This window comes from Podarcis melisellensis, assembly GCF_964234715.1.
Source record: "Podarcis melisellensis genome assembly, chromosome: 2".
NCBI classification, from domain to species: domain Eukaryota; kingdom Metazoa; phylum Chordata; class Lepidosauria; order Squamata; family Lacertidae; genus Podarcis; species Podarcis melisellensis.
The window spans coordinates 87,198,254-87,216,388 of NC_138529.1; the positions used below are offsets into that span (position 1 = coordinate 87,198,254).

General features: G+C 41.8%; 1 protein-coding gene and 1 long non-coding RNA gene across 2 annotated transcripts in view; one reads left to right on the forward strand and one right to left on the reverse strand.

The window, feature by feature from the left end:
* Positions 1-18,032, forward strand: part of PLXND1 (plexin D1) — a 161,491-nt gene extending 143,459 nt beyond the window's left edge. The window contains exons 30-36 of the mRNA XM_081901289.1: positions 2,202-2,236; positions 3,202-3,306; positions 5,516-5,679; positions 6,835-6,982; positions 11,263-11,403; positions 11,856-11,930; positions 15,396-18,032. Coding sequence (XP_081757415.1) covers positions 2,202-2,236; positions 3,202-3,306; positions 5,516-5,679; positions 6,835-6,982; positions 11,263-11,403; positions 11,856-11,930; positions 15,396-15,512 — 785 coding nt within the window. The 3' untranslated portion in view covers positions 15,513-18,032. The remainder of the gene's footprint in view (positions 1-2,201; positions 2,237-3,201; positions 3,307-5,515; positions 5,680-6,834; positions 6,983-11,262; positions 11,404-11,855; positions 11,931-15,395) is intronic.
* The window catches only part of LOC309365464, a 57,615-nt gene that overhangs the window by 28,671 nt on the left and 10,809 nt on the right, over positions 1-18,135 (reverse strand). The gene's annotated exons all lie outside the window — the stretch shown is intronic.

Consider the following 18,135-nt stretch of genomic DNA (forward strand, 5'->3'; position numbering starts at 1 on the left):
CAATCCTGGCAAGAATTGCCCACACTGCCATTAGCCATAGGATAAAAGCTCCACTTGATGCCAACACTCTAATCGCTAGGCCAATCTAGTCCTCTTAGATTTTTGAGTGTTTATTCATTTACTATCATTGCTCCAGCAAAACAGAAAGTTGAAGGCAGGACTATGAGGTTTTGTACCTCATAACTCACAGGAATGGGGAAAACCCAATAGAAACTTCACTCCTGTGCAGACTCCATTTGCATATCTGCTGTAATAATGTAATGATAGTATCTCGTATGATCTCCCTTCCCAACACCTATTCACATTGTTCCAGGTGTGTTTTCTCCAGGGAGGGTAGAAGCTAAAGGAAGCAGTGCTTTTCCTTCTTTGACTCTGAGAGTAAAAGGAATTCACTACAGTAAAAACGTTTGGAAATGGACCATACAATTTTACCAATGTTGCCATTGCCAGATTTTTAAATCTGAAAGTTCACCAAACCTTCTGGACCCTTCCTCCCAGAAACAATTTTGGATTTCTGAACCCCATGTTCCATTTTAGAAGTCCATCCTAGTGCTGTTGCATCTGTGGCAGAATTCAACAGCATTTCCTCCCAATCCTCCCTTTGAAAGCTCATGCCACAGTAAGCCCATTAGTCTCTAAGGAGTAACAGTGCTCTTTGGGTATTTTCACATGGGAGGCTTACAGTGGTCCTTGCTTCAGTTGGATTTGTAATACAAATCCTGCACTGGTTACTCACATTACAAATTTACTCCACTTTCTGTTCTGCATTAAAGATATAAGAAAAGAAATTGGGGGGGGGGCACAAATTAAGCCTCACTTGTGAAGTTGTTCTTTGTTTTTTCCAGTTCAAGGTGAAAGCAATTTAATGATGCTATGCAAAATTTCTACAGCTTAAAAGTAATCAACCCATCATGATATTACTTTGTTATAACTGGGACTTAGCAAGATTCACATCCCTATCTCAATCACAGTGATTAAGCTACAGTAATTTATGTTGTTGAATAATACCATTCATCTGAAAGCCTTCAGCGTCCACCACAGAACTGAGTAGGATTGATGGCTAGACAAAGAGACAGAAAAGCAGAGCGGAGACACTTAGTGCCCTGTTCCCTGCAGTGCATGACATTCTCTGAATGGCAGCCAGCAACCGGAGAGAGAAAAATGGGTGTCCAAACAGCAGCAAGCAGTATTTTGGCAAAGCGGGCGGGGGTGGGGATGCACCAAGGCCTGGAGCTGTCCATAAATACTTTGGTCATCATCAGACTGGATGTTATGAGGTCATCCTCTTTACTGTTGCTAAATAGGCTTGTTTGTTGACCTTTGTCCTTGAATGGCTGTCATCTTCTACTGCAACGCATCAGCTGCCAATCTCCGCCCACTCTAGACACCGGGCAGAATGGCTTTTAGCTGGGTAAGTGGCCGACCAGTAGGCAGATCAAGTTTTCAGCAGTCACAATGGCCACTTTCAGAGCGAAGCTGACAAATGAAACGATGATGAAAAGAATTGAAGGTCACCGAGGAAGAGGAAAACACTACTTATTCTGTGCTATTTTGCTTTTCACTGGAAAATGAGGTCTTATAAAAGAGGGGAAGAGTCTGGAAAGGAGAGGGAAGTAGTACCTACAGTGCAACCCCACACATACCTACTCAAAACTTCAGCCCTATTGAGTTCAGTGGGACTTAATTCACAGATAACGCTTAAAGATTGCAGCCTTCAATTACAGCAGCCTCCTCTTGTAGCAAATACAGTGGTGCCAATTCACTGTAGAGATTTCCATTTGTCCAGGTCTAATTCTCTACCACTCTATTCAAGGAACTGGCATTTGTTCCGTGATGAGGGCAACAAAGGCCAAATAATGCCAGGCAGGGATGTAGCCTAGCAATTGGAGAGCAGGACTGGAAGCCAGTATCTTCTGTATTTCCTTCTCGGTTCAGCCACTGCGTCAAGTTCTCCAGTTATAAAGCATGGATTTTACTACCAGATACTCGTGTAAATGTCATCTGGGTCAGTTAATGTTTTGTTGGGTATGTTACTTAAGTTCTGAGCACAGTTAAGTATATCATGTGTTATTACCTCTGATTATCCTCAGCAGCAGAAACATTCCTTCTAAGGGGGAAAAAACTTGCTGTGGAAAGTAACAAGCTAAGCCATTTTCTTTAATTTTCTCCAAAAAATATTTCTTTTTTTTTTCCTTTTTCAGTGAAAGATCTGGACACTGAAAAATACTTTCATTTGGTAAGTATCCTATTCCAAAATCAGTCTGGGATAATGACTCGCCCACTGTGGGTGGGCCAAAGATTTCTTAGTGGGTCGTTTCCCCCTCTTTCCTCCGTAAGGAAATGTCTGTTTGGGAATTGTGTGTGTGTGTGTGTGTGTGTGTGTGTGTGCAGATGACATGGTACGGGTAAATCACTGTTCACACACAAATCGCAACAGCTTTATGCAAACGTGTGGAAATAATTACTTAACCGGAATGGTTTGATAGGTGGGTGGGTGGCTGGTCTGGTCCAATGAAATTTGCCAAGTGTGTTTGTTATGAAACAAACCTCCACCTTTCCTTCCCCCTCCTCACATCAGTTTAGCAATGTACAATGAAAGGGCAGCAATGCTGCACATAGTTTATTGTCAAAGACAAATCTAGGAATGTTTTTCATATGTGCAGCATATGCCGACTGATGCATTTGTCAGCTGGCCAGCTTGTTGGCCCAGGATCAGACCCATCAAGGGGGGTGCGTTTGAGACCCTTGTGGTTCCTGCATTGTTTGTGTAATAAGATAATAATTGAACACACGTTATGTTTGGCAGAGAGAAGGGGAGAACTCAATTTTTCATCTTAATCTCAGTCATAATCTTGCATATATTTCTAACGTATTTTACCTTTATGATGACTGCCAATTACCAGAAGGGGAAAGGGAACATTGTGTCTGGTGATGTTTCAGACAGCTGAATTCATTACAAACTGAATCTATGGCAAAATCATTCATTCATTAAGGTGGAGGGCGGTGGAAAGGAATCAGTACAATTGGTGTTTTCATTCATATATATATGTATATAGTTCCAGTACGCATAATATGAATTGTCTGGTTTATAGCATGGGCTAACAGTCTTTTCTTCTTCTAACACACATGCTTTATTAGCAGCATTTATTTCAAAACATTCATTTTAACCATGTATAACCCTGTCTTTCTGCAACTGTTCAGGTCCTTCCCACAGATGACCTGAATGAGAGTAAGAAATCTCATCGACAGAGTCACAGAAAAAAAGTTCTCCCTGAAATCTACCTGACCAGATTGCTGTCCACAAAGGTAGGATACATTATGGCTGTGCTGAGTGTGAAGAATGGTGACTTGTCACTGGTGTGAATCAGCACAAATTAAACTCCTGAAGAAGCATCCCGTCTCTGGCTTTTGATGACCAATACCCAGAATAGCCAAATTCATTCATCAAAAATGGACAGAATGCTTATAGTGGGATTCTGGGCATGAGTATTCAAAAAATAAACAAATGGGAGGTTCCTCTCAGCTAATATGCATAGGACTGCAGCCTTCGACAATGGAGCCTACTTCTGAATAAGCAAGTTTAGGATTGTACAGCTAGTTTACCAACTCAGATCAGCAGGCCTTAAAGATCCTTTACTTAGAATGCTTTATTAATGGGAAAAGGATTTTGGTTCTTTCCTTGCAGGGCCCTCAAAGTGGAACCACACAGAATATGCCAGTGTGGCTTAGTTACTGCATCTGTATTTTGTACCTCATAATACTATGTTTTATTGTAACTGCTTTGAGGGCCTGAGCAAAAAGGGAAATCCCAACAGCCAGTTGGTTTAGGTGATTGCACTTCAGGAGTGTGCCAGGGAGTGGCTTGAATTGGAGAAAATGGTGCTTAACCCTTCCTTGCTGCTTTCCCTCTATAATTCACACTCACCCAGCCACCTTTCTATCACGGGTTTCAAGATACTAATTTGTGAAGTTTGTTCTTTTTTAAAAAAACAAAACCCCAAGAGTGGCTTATAAATTTTGAATAAATAAAAATAGTTGTGATAGTGAAAATCAGCAGTTGAGGGAAAGGAAGGGCACCCACTCCTCTCCGCTTCACACCCCTCTCTGCTTCAAATCAGCTCCTTGAAAAGTATGTTTGTTGATTAGAAGTGAGGTGTCAGGGAACTGCCATCGGAGCCAGGAGTGGAGGTAAGGCTCTCCAGCGATGCCGGAGAAGGGCCCAGCAGGGAGAGAGGGAACTCATCTACTGAGGAAGGAAATCAGCATGACACCAGGAAGAAAGGGGAGCAGGGGAGGGCTTCGGAGAGATGTCTCCAGGACTCTTCCACAGAAACTAGCGGGGAGAGCACAGGTCCTCCTCTGGCCACCCCCACCCTGCGCAGAAGACTTCCGCGTAGGGAGGCTAGGTGGAGACTTGGCATCAAAGAACTTGTATGCTGGAAGAAGTTCAGGAAACGCCCACTGACGGATTCTGCCAGTGACTGACACAGCCGTGGAGTAAGGGCTGTGCAGCCAGGGAAAGGTTTAACCAGGCAACTTTGCCAAGAGTAGAGGCAACTTACGCACGAGCAACCCCAATTCCCATTACATGAGGATTACATGGGATCATGGAATTGTTGGAAGGGACCATGATGGTCCTCCTGCAATGTATGTCATAGTAATGTGTGTAACACATAGTTAGGTCCTCCACATACTTACAAATGACTTAACATAAGGATATATGGATTGGACAGGCAGGTTAGTAAAGAAAAAAGGTATGTGGATACTTGCAAGGCTGGACTAAAACATGAGAGAAAAAGCTTAATTTGCTGTTTCTTACTAACTTACATTACTCACAGTGTAGTTCTCAAAATACCGGTGACACAAGTGGTGCTTTCAAGCACTCTCATGTCGTTAATTCTGCTTCTTGTATTGTTGCTTAAATGGGACCTGAACACTATGGGAAATATGACGGTAGTTCTTAAAGTCCGCAAGGATTTCACATGTTGGGGTGTCAGATCAAGTGCTAAACCTCAACGGAGTCTGAGGCAGCCTAGGAGTGCCTGATGCAGCAGTGGAGAAGAACAGTCCAGTTTGCATTGAGAAACTCGACTTACAACATCAGACCATTGCTCTTAACAGACTTGGACACAGAGCTTGGCTTTAAGCCAGCCTGTAATTCCAGTGCTTTGTGATTCATAATTGGAGGAGAGATCATAAGAGTTGCCAGGGGTCTGTAGCTTTTCCCACTGTTTACCACACAGAACAATCACAGATGTGCTCTTGGATTCCAGCAACAGAGAAGGAGATTCTCCGTGCCAAGAGAGATTAAATGCAAACTAAAGCTAATTATATCACAGTGCACAGAATTAACCCGTCCTCCATTCCAGGCTCTTATTTTTGCCTCATTCTTCAATCGTTCTATAGCAAGATTTCTTCAATTTAGTTTTAAAAAGAAATAGTCATATCTCATCAACATCTTTGCCACCACAGTTGCCACTTTCTTAAACCAACTTGAATATTCTTCTTTTTTGAGGGCACACTACAAAAATTCCTGGATGACTTATTCAAAGCCATTCTGAGTTTCCGAGATGACAAACCTCCTCTGGCTATCAAGTATTTCTTTGATTTCCTGGAAGAGCAAGCAGAAAAGAGAGGGATCTCTGACCCAGACACATTGCACATTTGGAAAACAAACAGGTTGGGAAAAGAATTTTCAATCCTTTTGCCTTGAATGAACACATACTTCTAAAAAAAACCTTGTATTTCAAAATAACCATGGCTTATATTATTTATCACTAGAATTATTAATAAGAATATGCAGTGAGAGGGCTGGAATACTTAAGTGTCCAGACCCAGAAAGATTAAGGAGTTGAGGGGGAGAGGGCATGGAGTAAATCATACTAAGGGGGCAACAGACATTTTATGTGTGCAACATCTGAGGTGCAAGACAGGCTGATTGGAATAAATAAACAAAAGGGGAGAACTTCCTGTAATTATAAGTATGCTTATGGTTGAGCACATCTCGTTGATTTCCATTGTAGTTTCTCAGGAGACAGCAGATACAGAAAAGGAAATGGCGGGAAATGGCAAGGGAACAGAAAATAGCTTCAGGTCTGCTCAGCAGTGGAACGTATATCCTCCTCAGAGAATATTAAAGAGATGCCTTTCAAGTTGTCGCAGGGGAAACAACCATTCCAGCTCAAAAATAAATCAAAATTGAGTGTCAGCAAGTTTTCATATAAATATAGGCAACCACAAATATTTGTGCAAATGCAGAGAGCTCTACAGATTCACTGTATTTGAGGACAACTGTAAACAGACTTGTCAAAGCTGAAGAACAGACTCTGTTGGTTTATAGGTAACATAGCCCATTTGGCAGTGATCAATAGGGTTCTCTCCCACTCCCAATCAGTTATACAGTATCTCTCCTAAATAAGCAGGTACTCATAGCAAAGCTCTTCAGGGGCAGATACACCCATGTTTTTTGACAATCGTGTCAGCAGTTTGGGCTGAAAAGCCAAGAGATTAATGACCCTATATGCGTGAAGGGAGGAGTATTCACTGAAACTTGTGCTCCTCTCCATGCTACAGCAGTTTCATTCCACATCATTTTCTGAGCAGTAATGGAAATAACTGTCAGCAGATAAATAACCTGTGTTTTCATAAACACAGAAAAATTAGAATCCAGAAAGAAAGCATGACGGTCAGATGATATCATGCATCAACCCAGAACTCTACTGCACTACTCAGATTCAGCAGTTTATATTTTAATACTCCCATAGACCTAAGTTGTTTCCATCACGCTGTAATGGAGAGATGAGAGAATGATAACCATTTACATCTATTTTGCAGCCTACCTCTGAGGTTTTGGGTCAACATTCTGAAGAACCCCCAGTTTGTTTTTGACATCGACAAAACGGACCACATAGATGCCTGCCTGTCTGTAATAGCCCAGGCCTTTATCGATGCCTGCTCCATCTCTGACCTGCAATTGGGCAAGGTACATTACTGCCAATAAGGACAACTTTTTCCTTTGCTTTCCCTCACAAATATTTCCCTTCTGTTTGTCTTGCAATGCAGCTAGTGTCAGCTTAGCCAAGAATACTAGGGGGATGAATCTGGCCATTGTGGGCAGCCGACAAAATGAGAATTATATGATGGCACTTTAAGCTTTCTTCCATTTCATTGTTATTAAATGTAGCTGTGTCAGATGTGTTATCAGTACAGCAGTGCTAATGGCACAAATCACTCATGATAAATTGTCCAGCTCATACCGCTCAAATGAATTGCCATCCAGACATTTTAAACACTTTTTGAGTGATCAGCTCCTGCAGCAGACAGGTCAGCTTTGTCACCGAAAGACCTGAGATCTGCTGTGGGGTAAAAAGCAGTGGGGTTGCATGGCCATTGGCAGCTTGGAATTTGAGACTGTTTCAGCAAGTACATGTAGGGGCACAAGCCTGCCATAGGTTCCTGCCAATGGGGCAACTCAAAAATAGACTGTAGCTTAGGAGAGTAAACATGGATCAACCCCTTTTCAGTCTTCTTGCTCGGCCTGGGATAAGAGAGCAGGTTTGGCAGCTACACAGTTTGGGAGTGTTCCTGGATAAACAGGTGGTTGTGTCCAGGAGTTCCTTTTGCTCATCTTTGGTTTGCTAACTATAGACTATTCTGTCTATCTGTCAGTCAGTCAGTCAGTGAGACTATATAGATATATAGATAATTTATTGCGGTCGGAGGCCAGCTTACACTGAGAGCCAGTGTAGTGTAGTGGTTAAGAGCGGTAGTCTCGTAATCTGGGGAACCGGGTTCGCGTCTCCGCTCCTCCACATTCAGCTGCTGGGTGACCTTGGGCCAGTCACACTTTTTTGAAGTCTCTCAGCCCCCCTCACCTCACAGAGTGTTTGATGTGGGGGAGGAAGGGAAAGGAGAATGTTAGCCGCTTTGAGACTCCTGAAGGGGAGTGAAAGGCAGGATATCAAATCCAAACAACAACAACAACAACAACTCTTCTTCTTCTTCTTCTTCTTCTTCTTCTTCTTCTTCTTCTTCTTCTTCTTCTTCTTCTTCTAAAACACACTTGGGGGTACAATCCCAGAAGGAAAACAAACATTTAAAACAATGTACAACAATAAATTTAAAATTTATACATGTGATAAGCGTATCTTGTAGAAGGGTGTTCTTTTCACAGTTACACATGCATATGTCTCTTCAAGATTAAGCTACTATATTGCCCTTGAATAGTGTCCGGAAGCTTCCATTGGTGCAAAATGCAAAAGTGTTGCTCACAGGAGCCCAGTCTTTTGACCGTAGAGCAATGATATCCTATTTGCTTCCTGGCCCAAGCTGAGGGTGCTGCCTTGTGCAGTATGGGACCAGAATATCTGAAAGATCACCTGTACCTATCAGCACAGTACAGTCATCTGAAGATGCCTTATCTTGCCACGTTGTTTGTGCATTGGAAGTGGCAGACCTTGTTTAAGTGTGATATTTCTGGTATTCCAAGGTCATCTCAGCATTTTGTAGTTTGAACAGGCAACACTAAAAGTGGGGTTTCAGGTTGAAGTGTTGGCTTAAAATTATTTCCACTTCGTTGAAATAAAAAGCATTCCAGTTTGACTTTCTTTCACAAAGATAAGTCAGTGGCAGGGAAAGGAAGATCCCCCAAGGTGAGAGACTGGGAGAAGAATGGGAAGCTCCCAGGTGAGAGCTGGGAGGGTCCACCACTCTGTGTGTGACAAGGGCTAAGAGCTACCTTTGAGACAGGACTCTGTATTTCCTTTTTGTTTTTATTTAGCTTAGTTTCCCTAATTGTATTATAATTTTTAATAATAATAATAATAATTATAATAATCTTATGGGGGCAAATAAGGCAGAAGCAGTAATTTGGGAATCAGTATATATCATACCAATGCTAAATCTCTTGGAAATAAGGGGTGGGGAAAATATATGTACTCCACTCTCTCCTTGTTTCTTGTGTAAGTAGGTAGATGTTATGTACCGTATTCTAATGGAGTCCAGGAAGCTTCCTAACCACAGGAAGCCTGATGCTGATTTATGGGACGCATCTCTGAGTTTTACAACCATTAATTATAACAAAGGCCTGTTTGGCATTGTTCCACATTTTAGCCAGAATAGAACCAAATGGGACCATTTTGTATATGTACTTCCTTTATATGCTCAGCAGTGGGCTTTGATCCTCTCATTTTTTTAATACATCATCATCTCTTTTTTGTTACTTACACTGTTTTGTCCTTGAGTAGTCGAGAGAGTGTCCCCATTTTCCTAGAGAGGCTGCCTGACCAATTGGCTCATGTTTTAAAAGCTTAGTGTCCAGTTAAGCAGATTGATAGCTCGCAGAATCCAGGCTGGAATAGACTCAAAAGGCTCTAGGCTCTTTTAGAGATTCTTCCTATATATTTTTCTCAGGCCTTATGACTGTAATAATAAATGATCGTTCTGGTGGTGGTGGAACGGATTTAGACCACCATTTATTCATGAGAGATTCTTACATGGTTATGAAGGAAACCGTCAACAATAGGAACCATGCAGCAGGAAACCCCTCTTTGTGTATGTGCCATGTTTAGTTGCGGATATCTACAAAACAGGTTATAGTGCGAAAGTTTGAGGCCAAAGCATGGTAATGCAGTAATGATATAGATATTCTGATTTAGCTCACTTTTCCTGTTCCAGGAGGAAAGAGTTGCAAGCTGTGCAGTCAGGACACAAAACTGTATCATGGGAACTCATAAGGCCATATACTACTGGCACAGACTTTATCCTGCTAGAACTGGCTCATATAAATATATATTTTTAGGAGGAAGCTTCAGGAGCAAGATCAATCGCGAAAGCAGAAAGGGTGTGTGTGTGTGTGTGTGTGTGTGTGTGTGTTATATTGTCCTCTTTATGACTCTGCTGAGTTCGGTGTTGACATTTGAAACTTTCTAGCATAAATAAATTTTATTAGGGAATGTTGTAAATCACATACGTTTCAATGCTGGCCCGTCTGCAGTGAATGCGCAGCAGAGCTGCGGTGCAGAGAGGGCCCATGCGAACCACTGCAGCTGAGCATTCCCCTCTGCTCACTGGGAACCGCTTCGCCCAGAGAGATTAACACGAGGTGACATTGTAATGAGATGTGTCGGTTGTGTATATTTGGGTTTCTGAACATTTTTGCATCTGTTATGAAACATCTACAGTTTTTCATTGTCAAACCCTAAGTCAGGACAGAAAACGGGTCAGCTGGGGTCAGACAGCAGATGGAAACGGTTTCAAAGAATACAACAGCATAAAAGGCTGCATTGTGGAGTAAAGTGGGGGAAATAAACCCCATGCATCAAAATACAGTGACATGTGTTTATAATACGTCATTATTTTACTGGACCCAGTTCTCCCCACCCCAATGATTTAAAAGCTGCTAACTTCAGTCAAGTACCTCACTAGACTTATCTAAAGGATCCTGACCCCTCATTTCATGGGGTCTTAAAATTCTTTTCTTTCTTTTTTTAATCCACAGTAAGTAGGGACACTGGTGGATTGAGCTAAGAAACAGAGTTGGAGACTGATGCGGCTGGTCAGTTTTTAATGTGAGCAGCTTCACTTGCATTTTACAGATCTGACTAAGGCAGTGTAAATGCCCTTACTCCTCCTTGCAGTATTGGCAAATAGTGAGAGGCAAACCCAGTTTCTGTGTAATGTTGGCAATATGTTGATAACATAAGCTCTTTAGCCCTTCCACATGAAGCTTCTGGTGGGTCATCTAGAAGCCGGATAGCTTTGGCATTTGCTGTTGCAGGTACACACATCAGCAAATGATCCTGGTTAATTATATGTATTACACACTGCAATATACATGCACAGTTACATTGTATTTACCAATACAGTGGTTTCAATGCATTTTGTCCAGTGAAGCCATCCCACTAGCACACTGGGACTTCCCCCGTGTCTCCCCAGTCACACACACACAATCTACTCTGGAGGATTGGAGAAACTTCCGAAACAGACTCGGGGAGGGCAGAGAGGGAGGCATGCAAGGGGAGGAAGTCTTGTTGTGCAGGTGAAAATCATTGAGGTAACAGGAGGACTTTGTTGGATACAACCCCATGCCTTGCATGTCTCTGTTTTAAAGGGCAAGGTACATATAATTAAGTTTCTTCCTTAAGGTTGTATATTACGTTCTTAAACTGATGCCAATATTGTGCCCACTAAGGATCAGATAGTATGGGAACTAATCATTGTCAATGAAATAACAACGGATTCTTCCTGTTCTTCTCTCTCTAGGACTCGCCTACAAATAAACTGCTGTACGCCAAGGAGATTCCAGAATATAGAAAAATAGTGCAGAGGTATTACAAACAGATCCATGACATGCCACCTCTCAGTGAACAGGAAATGAATGCACACTTGGCAGAGGAATCCAGGGTAAGAAATCAGCTCTGCCACTCAGAGCAATAGCTTATGACATCAGCATCCCATATTGTGGGAGCAAATGTTTTTAGTCATGTCCAATATATAGAACACTGACTTCAAATCTATATAAAGATATTTTTAAGTTCTGTAGCCAAAAGATGCTAAGTGATATTATTTAGAGTAACATGGAGGATCAAACAAATCTATGCATGAGCCAAAGCAAGTATAAATCAAGGGATTGACCTTGGTTTCATTTTTTCCTCCTGCAACTCTGAAGTTATGTATGTCACATATTAATTAACTAACTTAGAAGAGAACCAGAGTTCAAATATGCTGATGTTAGCTTACAGCGCAATGAAATCCAAGTACCATTTTAGTGTAATTGATTTCCGTCAAACAGGATGGATATCATTTTGTGTATGTTGATTAATAGTCTTCCCCTGTTTGTTTTATCCTTTATGAAGAAATATCGGAATGAGTTTAACACCAATGTTGCCATGACTGAAATTTACAAATATGCCAAGAGATACCGCAGTCAGGTAAGCATCTTTCTTCGCTGTTTCCCCTTTTAGTTTCCAATTCACATGACCTTGTGCTGTTGACCCAGGTTGAATGCAAACAGGCTCTGTTTGCATGGATGGTTGAAACAGTCATATGAAATTTCAACATGTGCCCTCTGCACTGAAGCTTTACTGCAAGTCCAGATCCTTGTTCTTCAGTGCATGGTATTACCAAGTCACTGACAACCAGCTATCATAAAGACTTTTCTTATTGTGTCATTGATGCAGACCCAAGGTGGAGAACCAGTTTGAGCCCAAGTGCTGAATTCAGATTTGGCCAACCTTCTACGGCACACATTGCAGTGGTGGGACAGGGGTAAATGCAACCTCTGAAAAGAAAAAGCACATACTTTTATTTCCCCTCTCCCCATTGTCACAAACACATGCACCAGGCATGCAGGCACACTGCGCACTCTCCCTTTCTGTGTCTGTCACACGCATACAAGCAGGCACACACTTTCACACACAGGCACACAATCATCCATGCATACACAATTGTTCAGCATTTCCAGCCCTCTCCAGGCCATGGGATGGGAGTATCTAGAAAGATCTGTAAAGAGCGAGCAGAGGGGTTTTATCTCCCAATCTGAGCTCCTAAGCATGGCAGTGCTAAGATCAGAGATAAGAATATAAGGCAGCATTTATCTACCCACAGCTTCCAGTCAATGCCAGGGTGGATCATAGAATTGTAGAGTTGGAATGTATCCTGAGGGCCATCTAGTCCAACCCCCTGCAATGCAGGAATCACAACATGTGATGTGGCCTGTGGCTCCCCCCATTTGGTCCACAAGGCCATTTCTGCCAAGCCACACCCACCTCAGTACTGGGAAAGCTGGCCTTGTGGGGGAGCCACAGGCCAGAGGTCCCCCATCCCTGATCTAGATGCACAGCGAAGCCAGCCATATGACTGATTCACAAACATAGTCCAGATACAGTAAGGCCATATCTCAGCATGCATTGATCAACTCTAAAAGGAGTAAGTAACTTTTAATAATTTGTCTAGTGGATCGCAGCTCTAAAACAAAGAGGGCCGCAGGAAGCAGACCTTGCTCAGGCTTCCATCTTCTGTGATTCTGTGCTGTGTCCTTGGGGTCCTAAGCATCAGGTGAAGGTGCTGAATTTATATTGCACAGCTTCTTCTTGTTGCTGTTGCTTCTTTTTCTAGCAGATCTGTGTTACTGCTGGTTAAAAAACAACAACCAACCATTGTCAAGCACTTTGCTTCAAATGCCAGCTTTTTTCTGTCTTAAACATCCACAAATGGGTTTTTAAAGGACAATGGAGCTCCCACACACACAAAAATAAACCTAGTGTAATTAGAACACTTCTTAAATTAAAACCTTACTACCACCAGCTGAAATTTCCATTTAGCTGCAATTCCTGCACATCAGGATTTCATAGCAAAGGTTGAGATATGTGATCAAAACTTTATCCAAAATCGGGAGATGTTGTTTTTATTCATTTGAAAGCACACAACTGTTCAGCTGTGTACCAGAGAGTTATAATTTTATAGCATTTGTATCTAAGCACACCTGCTGTTGCTATGTTATTTGAACAATGGAAAGGCTGGGCAGTGTGCAGGGTGACAATTTTGCCATCTTCCCACATTAAGAAGCCAAATGGGTAGAGAGCCCAAATCCCACTTGGGTTAATGTTTGGGAAGTAGTTTGGTAGGTCCCTGTCCTTTTTATGATATAGTATGATATGGTATGATATGATATATTATGATATACTGGCACAATTTTCTGAACTTTGTCATAAATTATATGAAGACATCAGAGACAACATTTAAAGATAAAACAAATTCATTCAGGATATTGTATAATCCAAAACATGGGAAGCAATCCGTACAAACAGAATGTCAAGCACAATGATGACAGATGAGATTCATTGTGGATGTGAAACATATTGCACCTTGGAACAAGTAATTCTAATTATGTTTAGAAACAAACAGATCCTGGTGTTGTTCTAACTGCTCAGGAGATAACCTTGCTTGTCACAATGTGAAATGGCCATTAACACACCAACTCAGAGAAACAGCAAACCCAAAGTCGCAAGTCCAATGTATTAAAGAAAGTCACATTAGGGACATGTTTAGCATGTTTACATATTCACAAAGACATGTTTATGTATTCACAGACATGTTTAGCATGTTTACTTATTCACAAAGTTTAGTGGGTTTTGAGGGAATGATATCTCAAGAAGAGACTGTATTATGTGGATATTAAAAACAACAAGCCTATCTTACAAGTCAATTAGGGCCAAAGCAATTTAATATGCAGTGATTTAAAACATCAGTATTTCGCACATACTGGGCAGAATGCAGGTAAGGAGTCTGCCAGCAGAAGCCCTGCACAAGGACTTCCACTTGTGCAGTGGCACTGTTCTTCCCTCCTCCATCTCATACACCCCAAAATTGGCTTGCAGGAGTCAGGAGAATCCCCAGAACAGCAGGCGGGGGGGGGGGTTGTTTAGTCTCGCAAGCTGAAATGCTTGCCCTGACAAAAGACTTGCATTAGTGAGACGTTGAATTCCTCCCTTGCCTAAGAGAGGACATGCAAATTAATAATGCAAAACAATTGTATTAAACAAGTAAAACATGGTGTAGCTTTTCTACAAAAAATAGTAATAAGCATAAAATGTTTGGCGGACAGGGGGCTGTTTTATTAAGTCACATAACTCACACACCTATGATTCAGTTACTAAATGCATTCACTTATCAATGGCAAGAATCTGTATATCACAATATGGGTGAAAGCTATGAGAACTACAGTACGAGGATGAAATTCAAATGCTATAGGTGAAATCCATTAGTCATTCTCAGAGTAGACCCAGTGAAAGGAATTTATTTTAGTGGGTCTCCTCCGAGTATGACTATCATTGGCAATGCAATACATCCAGGATTTGTAGAATCACAGTTTTCCATTACTTCTAGGAAACTGTGGTTTATGCTCTAATACAGGCATTCAAACCAGGGTTACAAACCCTGGTTTTCAATCAAGTGGCAGTATGCTGTTCACAAAATAGCAAGACAAGGGGCTGAGCTTAAACTGAGAACGATAGCTCTGTTACACAACACCCTTCCATAAAGAGCAGAGTATTTAGGAATTAGGGTGGTAAATGATATGGAAGAGGGTAAAGTGAGGGTGAATGGTGGAGAATCGAAATTATGGGAAATGTTGCTGTGAGAGAGGAATGAATAGATGGACTTAAACAGATGTGTGATTTATGCTCTTGAACGACATGGAATTATTTGGCAGGGAAACCATTATTTGTTGGAAGTCCTGGAACACTTTCCGGAGGATAAGCCCCATTAAACTCAGCGGCGCTTACTCCTGAGTAGATATGCATGGGATTGCACTGGCGGAATGCAAGGATCTCAAAACCTGCAATCTCAAATCTTGTTGTTGTTGTTTTTCTTTCTTTCAATCCTTCTTCCCACAGATAGTGAATGCGCTGGACTCCAACCCCACGACGAGGCGCACACAGCTGCAGCACAAATTTGAGCAAGTGATTGCACTCATGGAAGACAACATTTACGAATGCTGCAGCGAGGCATAGGTGGCAATCTGGACTTTGCTCCACGTCTAGAAGTGGCCTTCTCTACAGTGCACTGTCCTTTAGGGAACACCTTTTCAAAGTATCTGTGTGTGTCAATATGCAGCCTGTTGTATGTATGTGATGATAAAGAAACCAACTTGATGGTGCGTCTGTCTGGCCAGCCTCCTTGAACCATCAGGCGACGGGAGGGTTTGGCCACCAAACAGCTTGAAATCCCTTATGTGATCTGCACTGCACGGCACCCATAATTTATTTGATCTTTCAGACAGAGGCACAATACTTGCGCCGCCAAATGTAGTAGTTCTTTCTGAAGAGCTCCTACTCCTATTCAAAGTGGCCGTCTTTCCTTTTATTCATTTTCCCGGAGAGACTCTTGTAAACCAGAGCTCAGGGTATGGAAACAATGCTGAGGCGGTTTGGAGAAAAGCAGAGAGACGTCTCGGGAAACACTGAATGAAGGTTTCAAAAGGCCCTTGGAGCAACAAGGGGACTCCCCACCCCCTGCAAAACAGTGCCCCCTCTCCCTTCTGTGTACTTTAAATATCAGGGAACCCATTTACTGTACACAGCCTGCTGCATTAGATGTATTTTGTGCCTTTTATTTTTGTACTGTACATGGAAACATAACCACATCTTCATCCGAGGCTGAAAAGAGGTGGGGAACTCACAGGCTAGACAATGCAGTTGCTTCCTAAGTAGTCATGAGACATGTGAAAGCACTTTATCCCCCAAACGGAAGTGGCTGTTACCTTGCTGGAGGGATCATTATTGTGTAGCAGACAATGTTGAAAAAGAACAAATCAGTGCAGCTGTTCCCGCTTCCCAAAGCTTCCCAGATGTTTATGCACACTGAACTGCAGTCGACAAATTCCCCTCTAAATGCCCATCTGTCTCCAGGAATAATTTTCCCCTAGAAGGAGAAAAATACATATATATATATATATATACACTTCGGGGGTCAAAGGGATGCACTTCCTTCTCTTTGTTCTGCCCCCTACAATTTTAGAGGGAATGTACAAAGCTGAACTCTTGGCTCACCATAAATCCACAATTGGCTTAACACAAGACCACTAGTAGCTTCACAAAAGCAAAAAAAAAAGTGTCTGTTCCTGCTCCAACTTCATGCATAAGGTAACATCCTTTAATGCAGTATCCTATATTTGCCAGCATCATTAAAGTATCATTTGGTTTTAAACATAAAGCCCCTTAACTGTTTCCCGTATGCCTTTACACTGACTACACTAGGAAGCATTATTTTTTCTCAAATGTGAGGAAGATACACAGTAGTCCTAGCTCTCTTGTCTCTTTCTCTTTCTTTCTTTTTCTCTCTCTCTCTCTGAATTCCTCCTTAGTATAATAGGTAGCTGCCTGAAGGCAATGGCTGTTGCATACAACAAAATCCAGATTTACCGTGAGCACTGAAGCCAGCTGATGCTGCTGACAATGCCAAGGTCACAAACTGCCAAATAATGCTTTAAAAAAAAATACACTACCTCATCCACGGCAAGGTCTAAAGGGGAGTTGCCACAGTTTATGAGGCTAAGATTTCATCACTTGGGTAGGAATTGAGCAGTTTATTTTCCCCGATTGCAATATTGTTATGGGTAGTTATCCTTTGTCAAGTATATCAGAAATGCATAGTGTAGTATATTATGTGGGGAACCGACATGTCATGATGGATTTTATATATTGGTATATTAAAAGTACAGATTTTATCCAGTGCAAAAATAAAGAGGAATATAAGACATGAAAAAAGACAGAATTGCAGAAGATTATGCTTACTGAGGAAATCTACATCTGTTTGCTGAGAATGTGGCTGCAGAAGAGAAACTTTAAGGATGTAGCTGGGCTACATTTAACCTAGAAAGAGATTTTTTTCCCCCTTCAAAATTCTTTTTTTCCCTTTTCTTTTTTGAACTGTGAAGAGCTGCCAGTTACACACATACAGAGAAGGCTGACTCAGGAATGTGAAAAGAGAGTCTGCTGGACCACCAGTTGTGGGGAGGAGGAGAGAGCTGAAGGAAAACAGAGACAGGATTAGAGATTTTTTCTGGCCCAGTCAGTGCAGACAGCTGTAATTTTGGAAAGCATCAGCACAGTTTCAGCACTTAATTGGGTTTGCAGAAAGCCACTGTCTGGACAGGCCACCAGGCCAGAGGGACCGATCTCTGTATCCCCCTCACATATTACTATATCCTGAGTGTTTGTGTGTGTGTGTGTGCGTGTGTGTGTGTATGTATGTATGTATGCTCCAAGTAATGTGCTTGGCAGCATACGTGTATCATGGCATATGCTTTATTATTTAATTCTTTGTCCAAATATTTGCTACAACCATTGAAATGAATTGTCTACAAACTAGAAGCTGAGGGTTGGAGTTGTTGCCCAGAAACCAACTCCATTGTAATATATTTTTAATTCTGTCATGTTCTTTGTGGGTGTGTTTTTCCCCTACCTGCTGTTTAATGGAAGTGGCAGAATCTTTGGTGGGAAATATCTTTGTAATAAAACAAGGTGATCAAATGAGTGTCGGAGTGTTTCCATTCATAAAACTTTGGGAGAGGAACAAAAGTCAACTGGAACGTCATGTGTCCAGCTTCAGTATGAAACTTCACTCACCCCCACG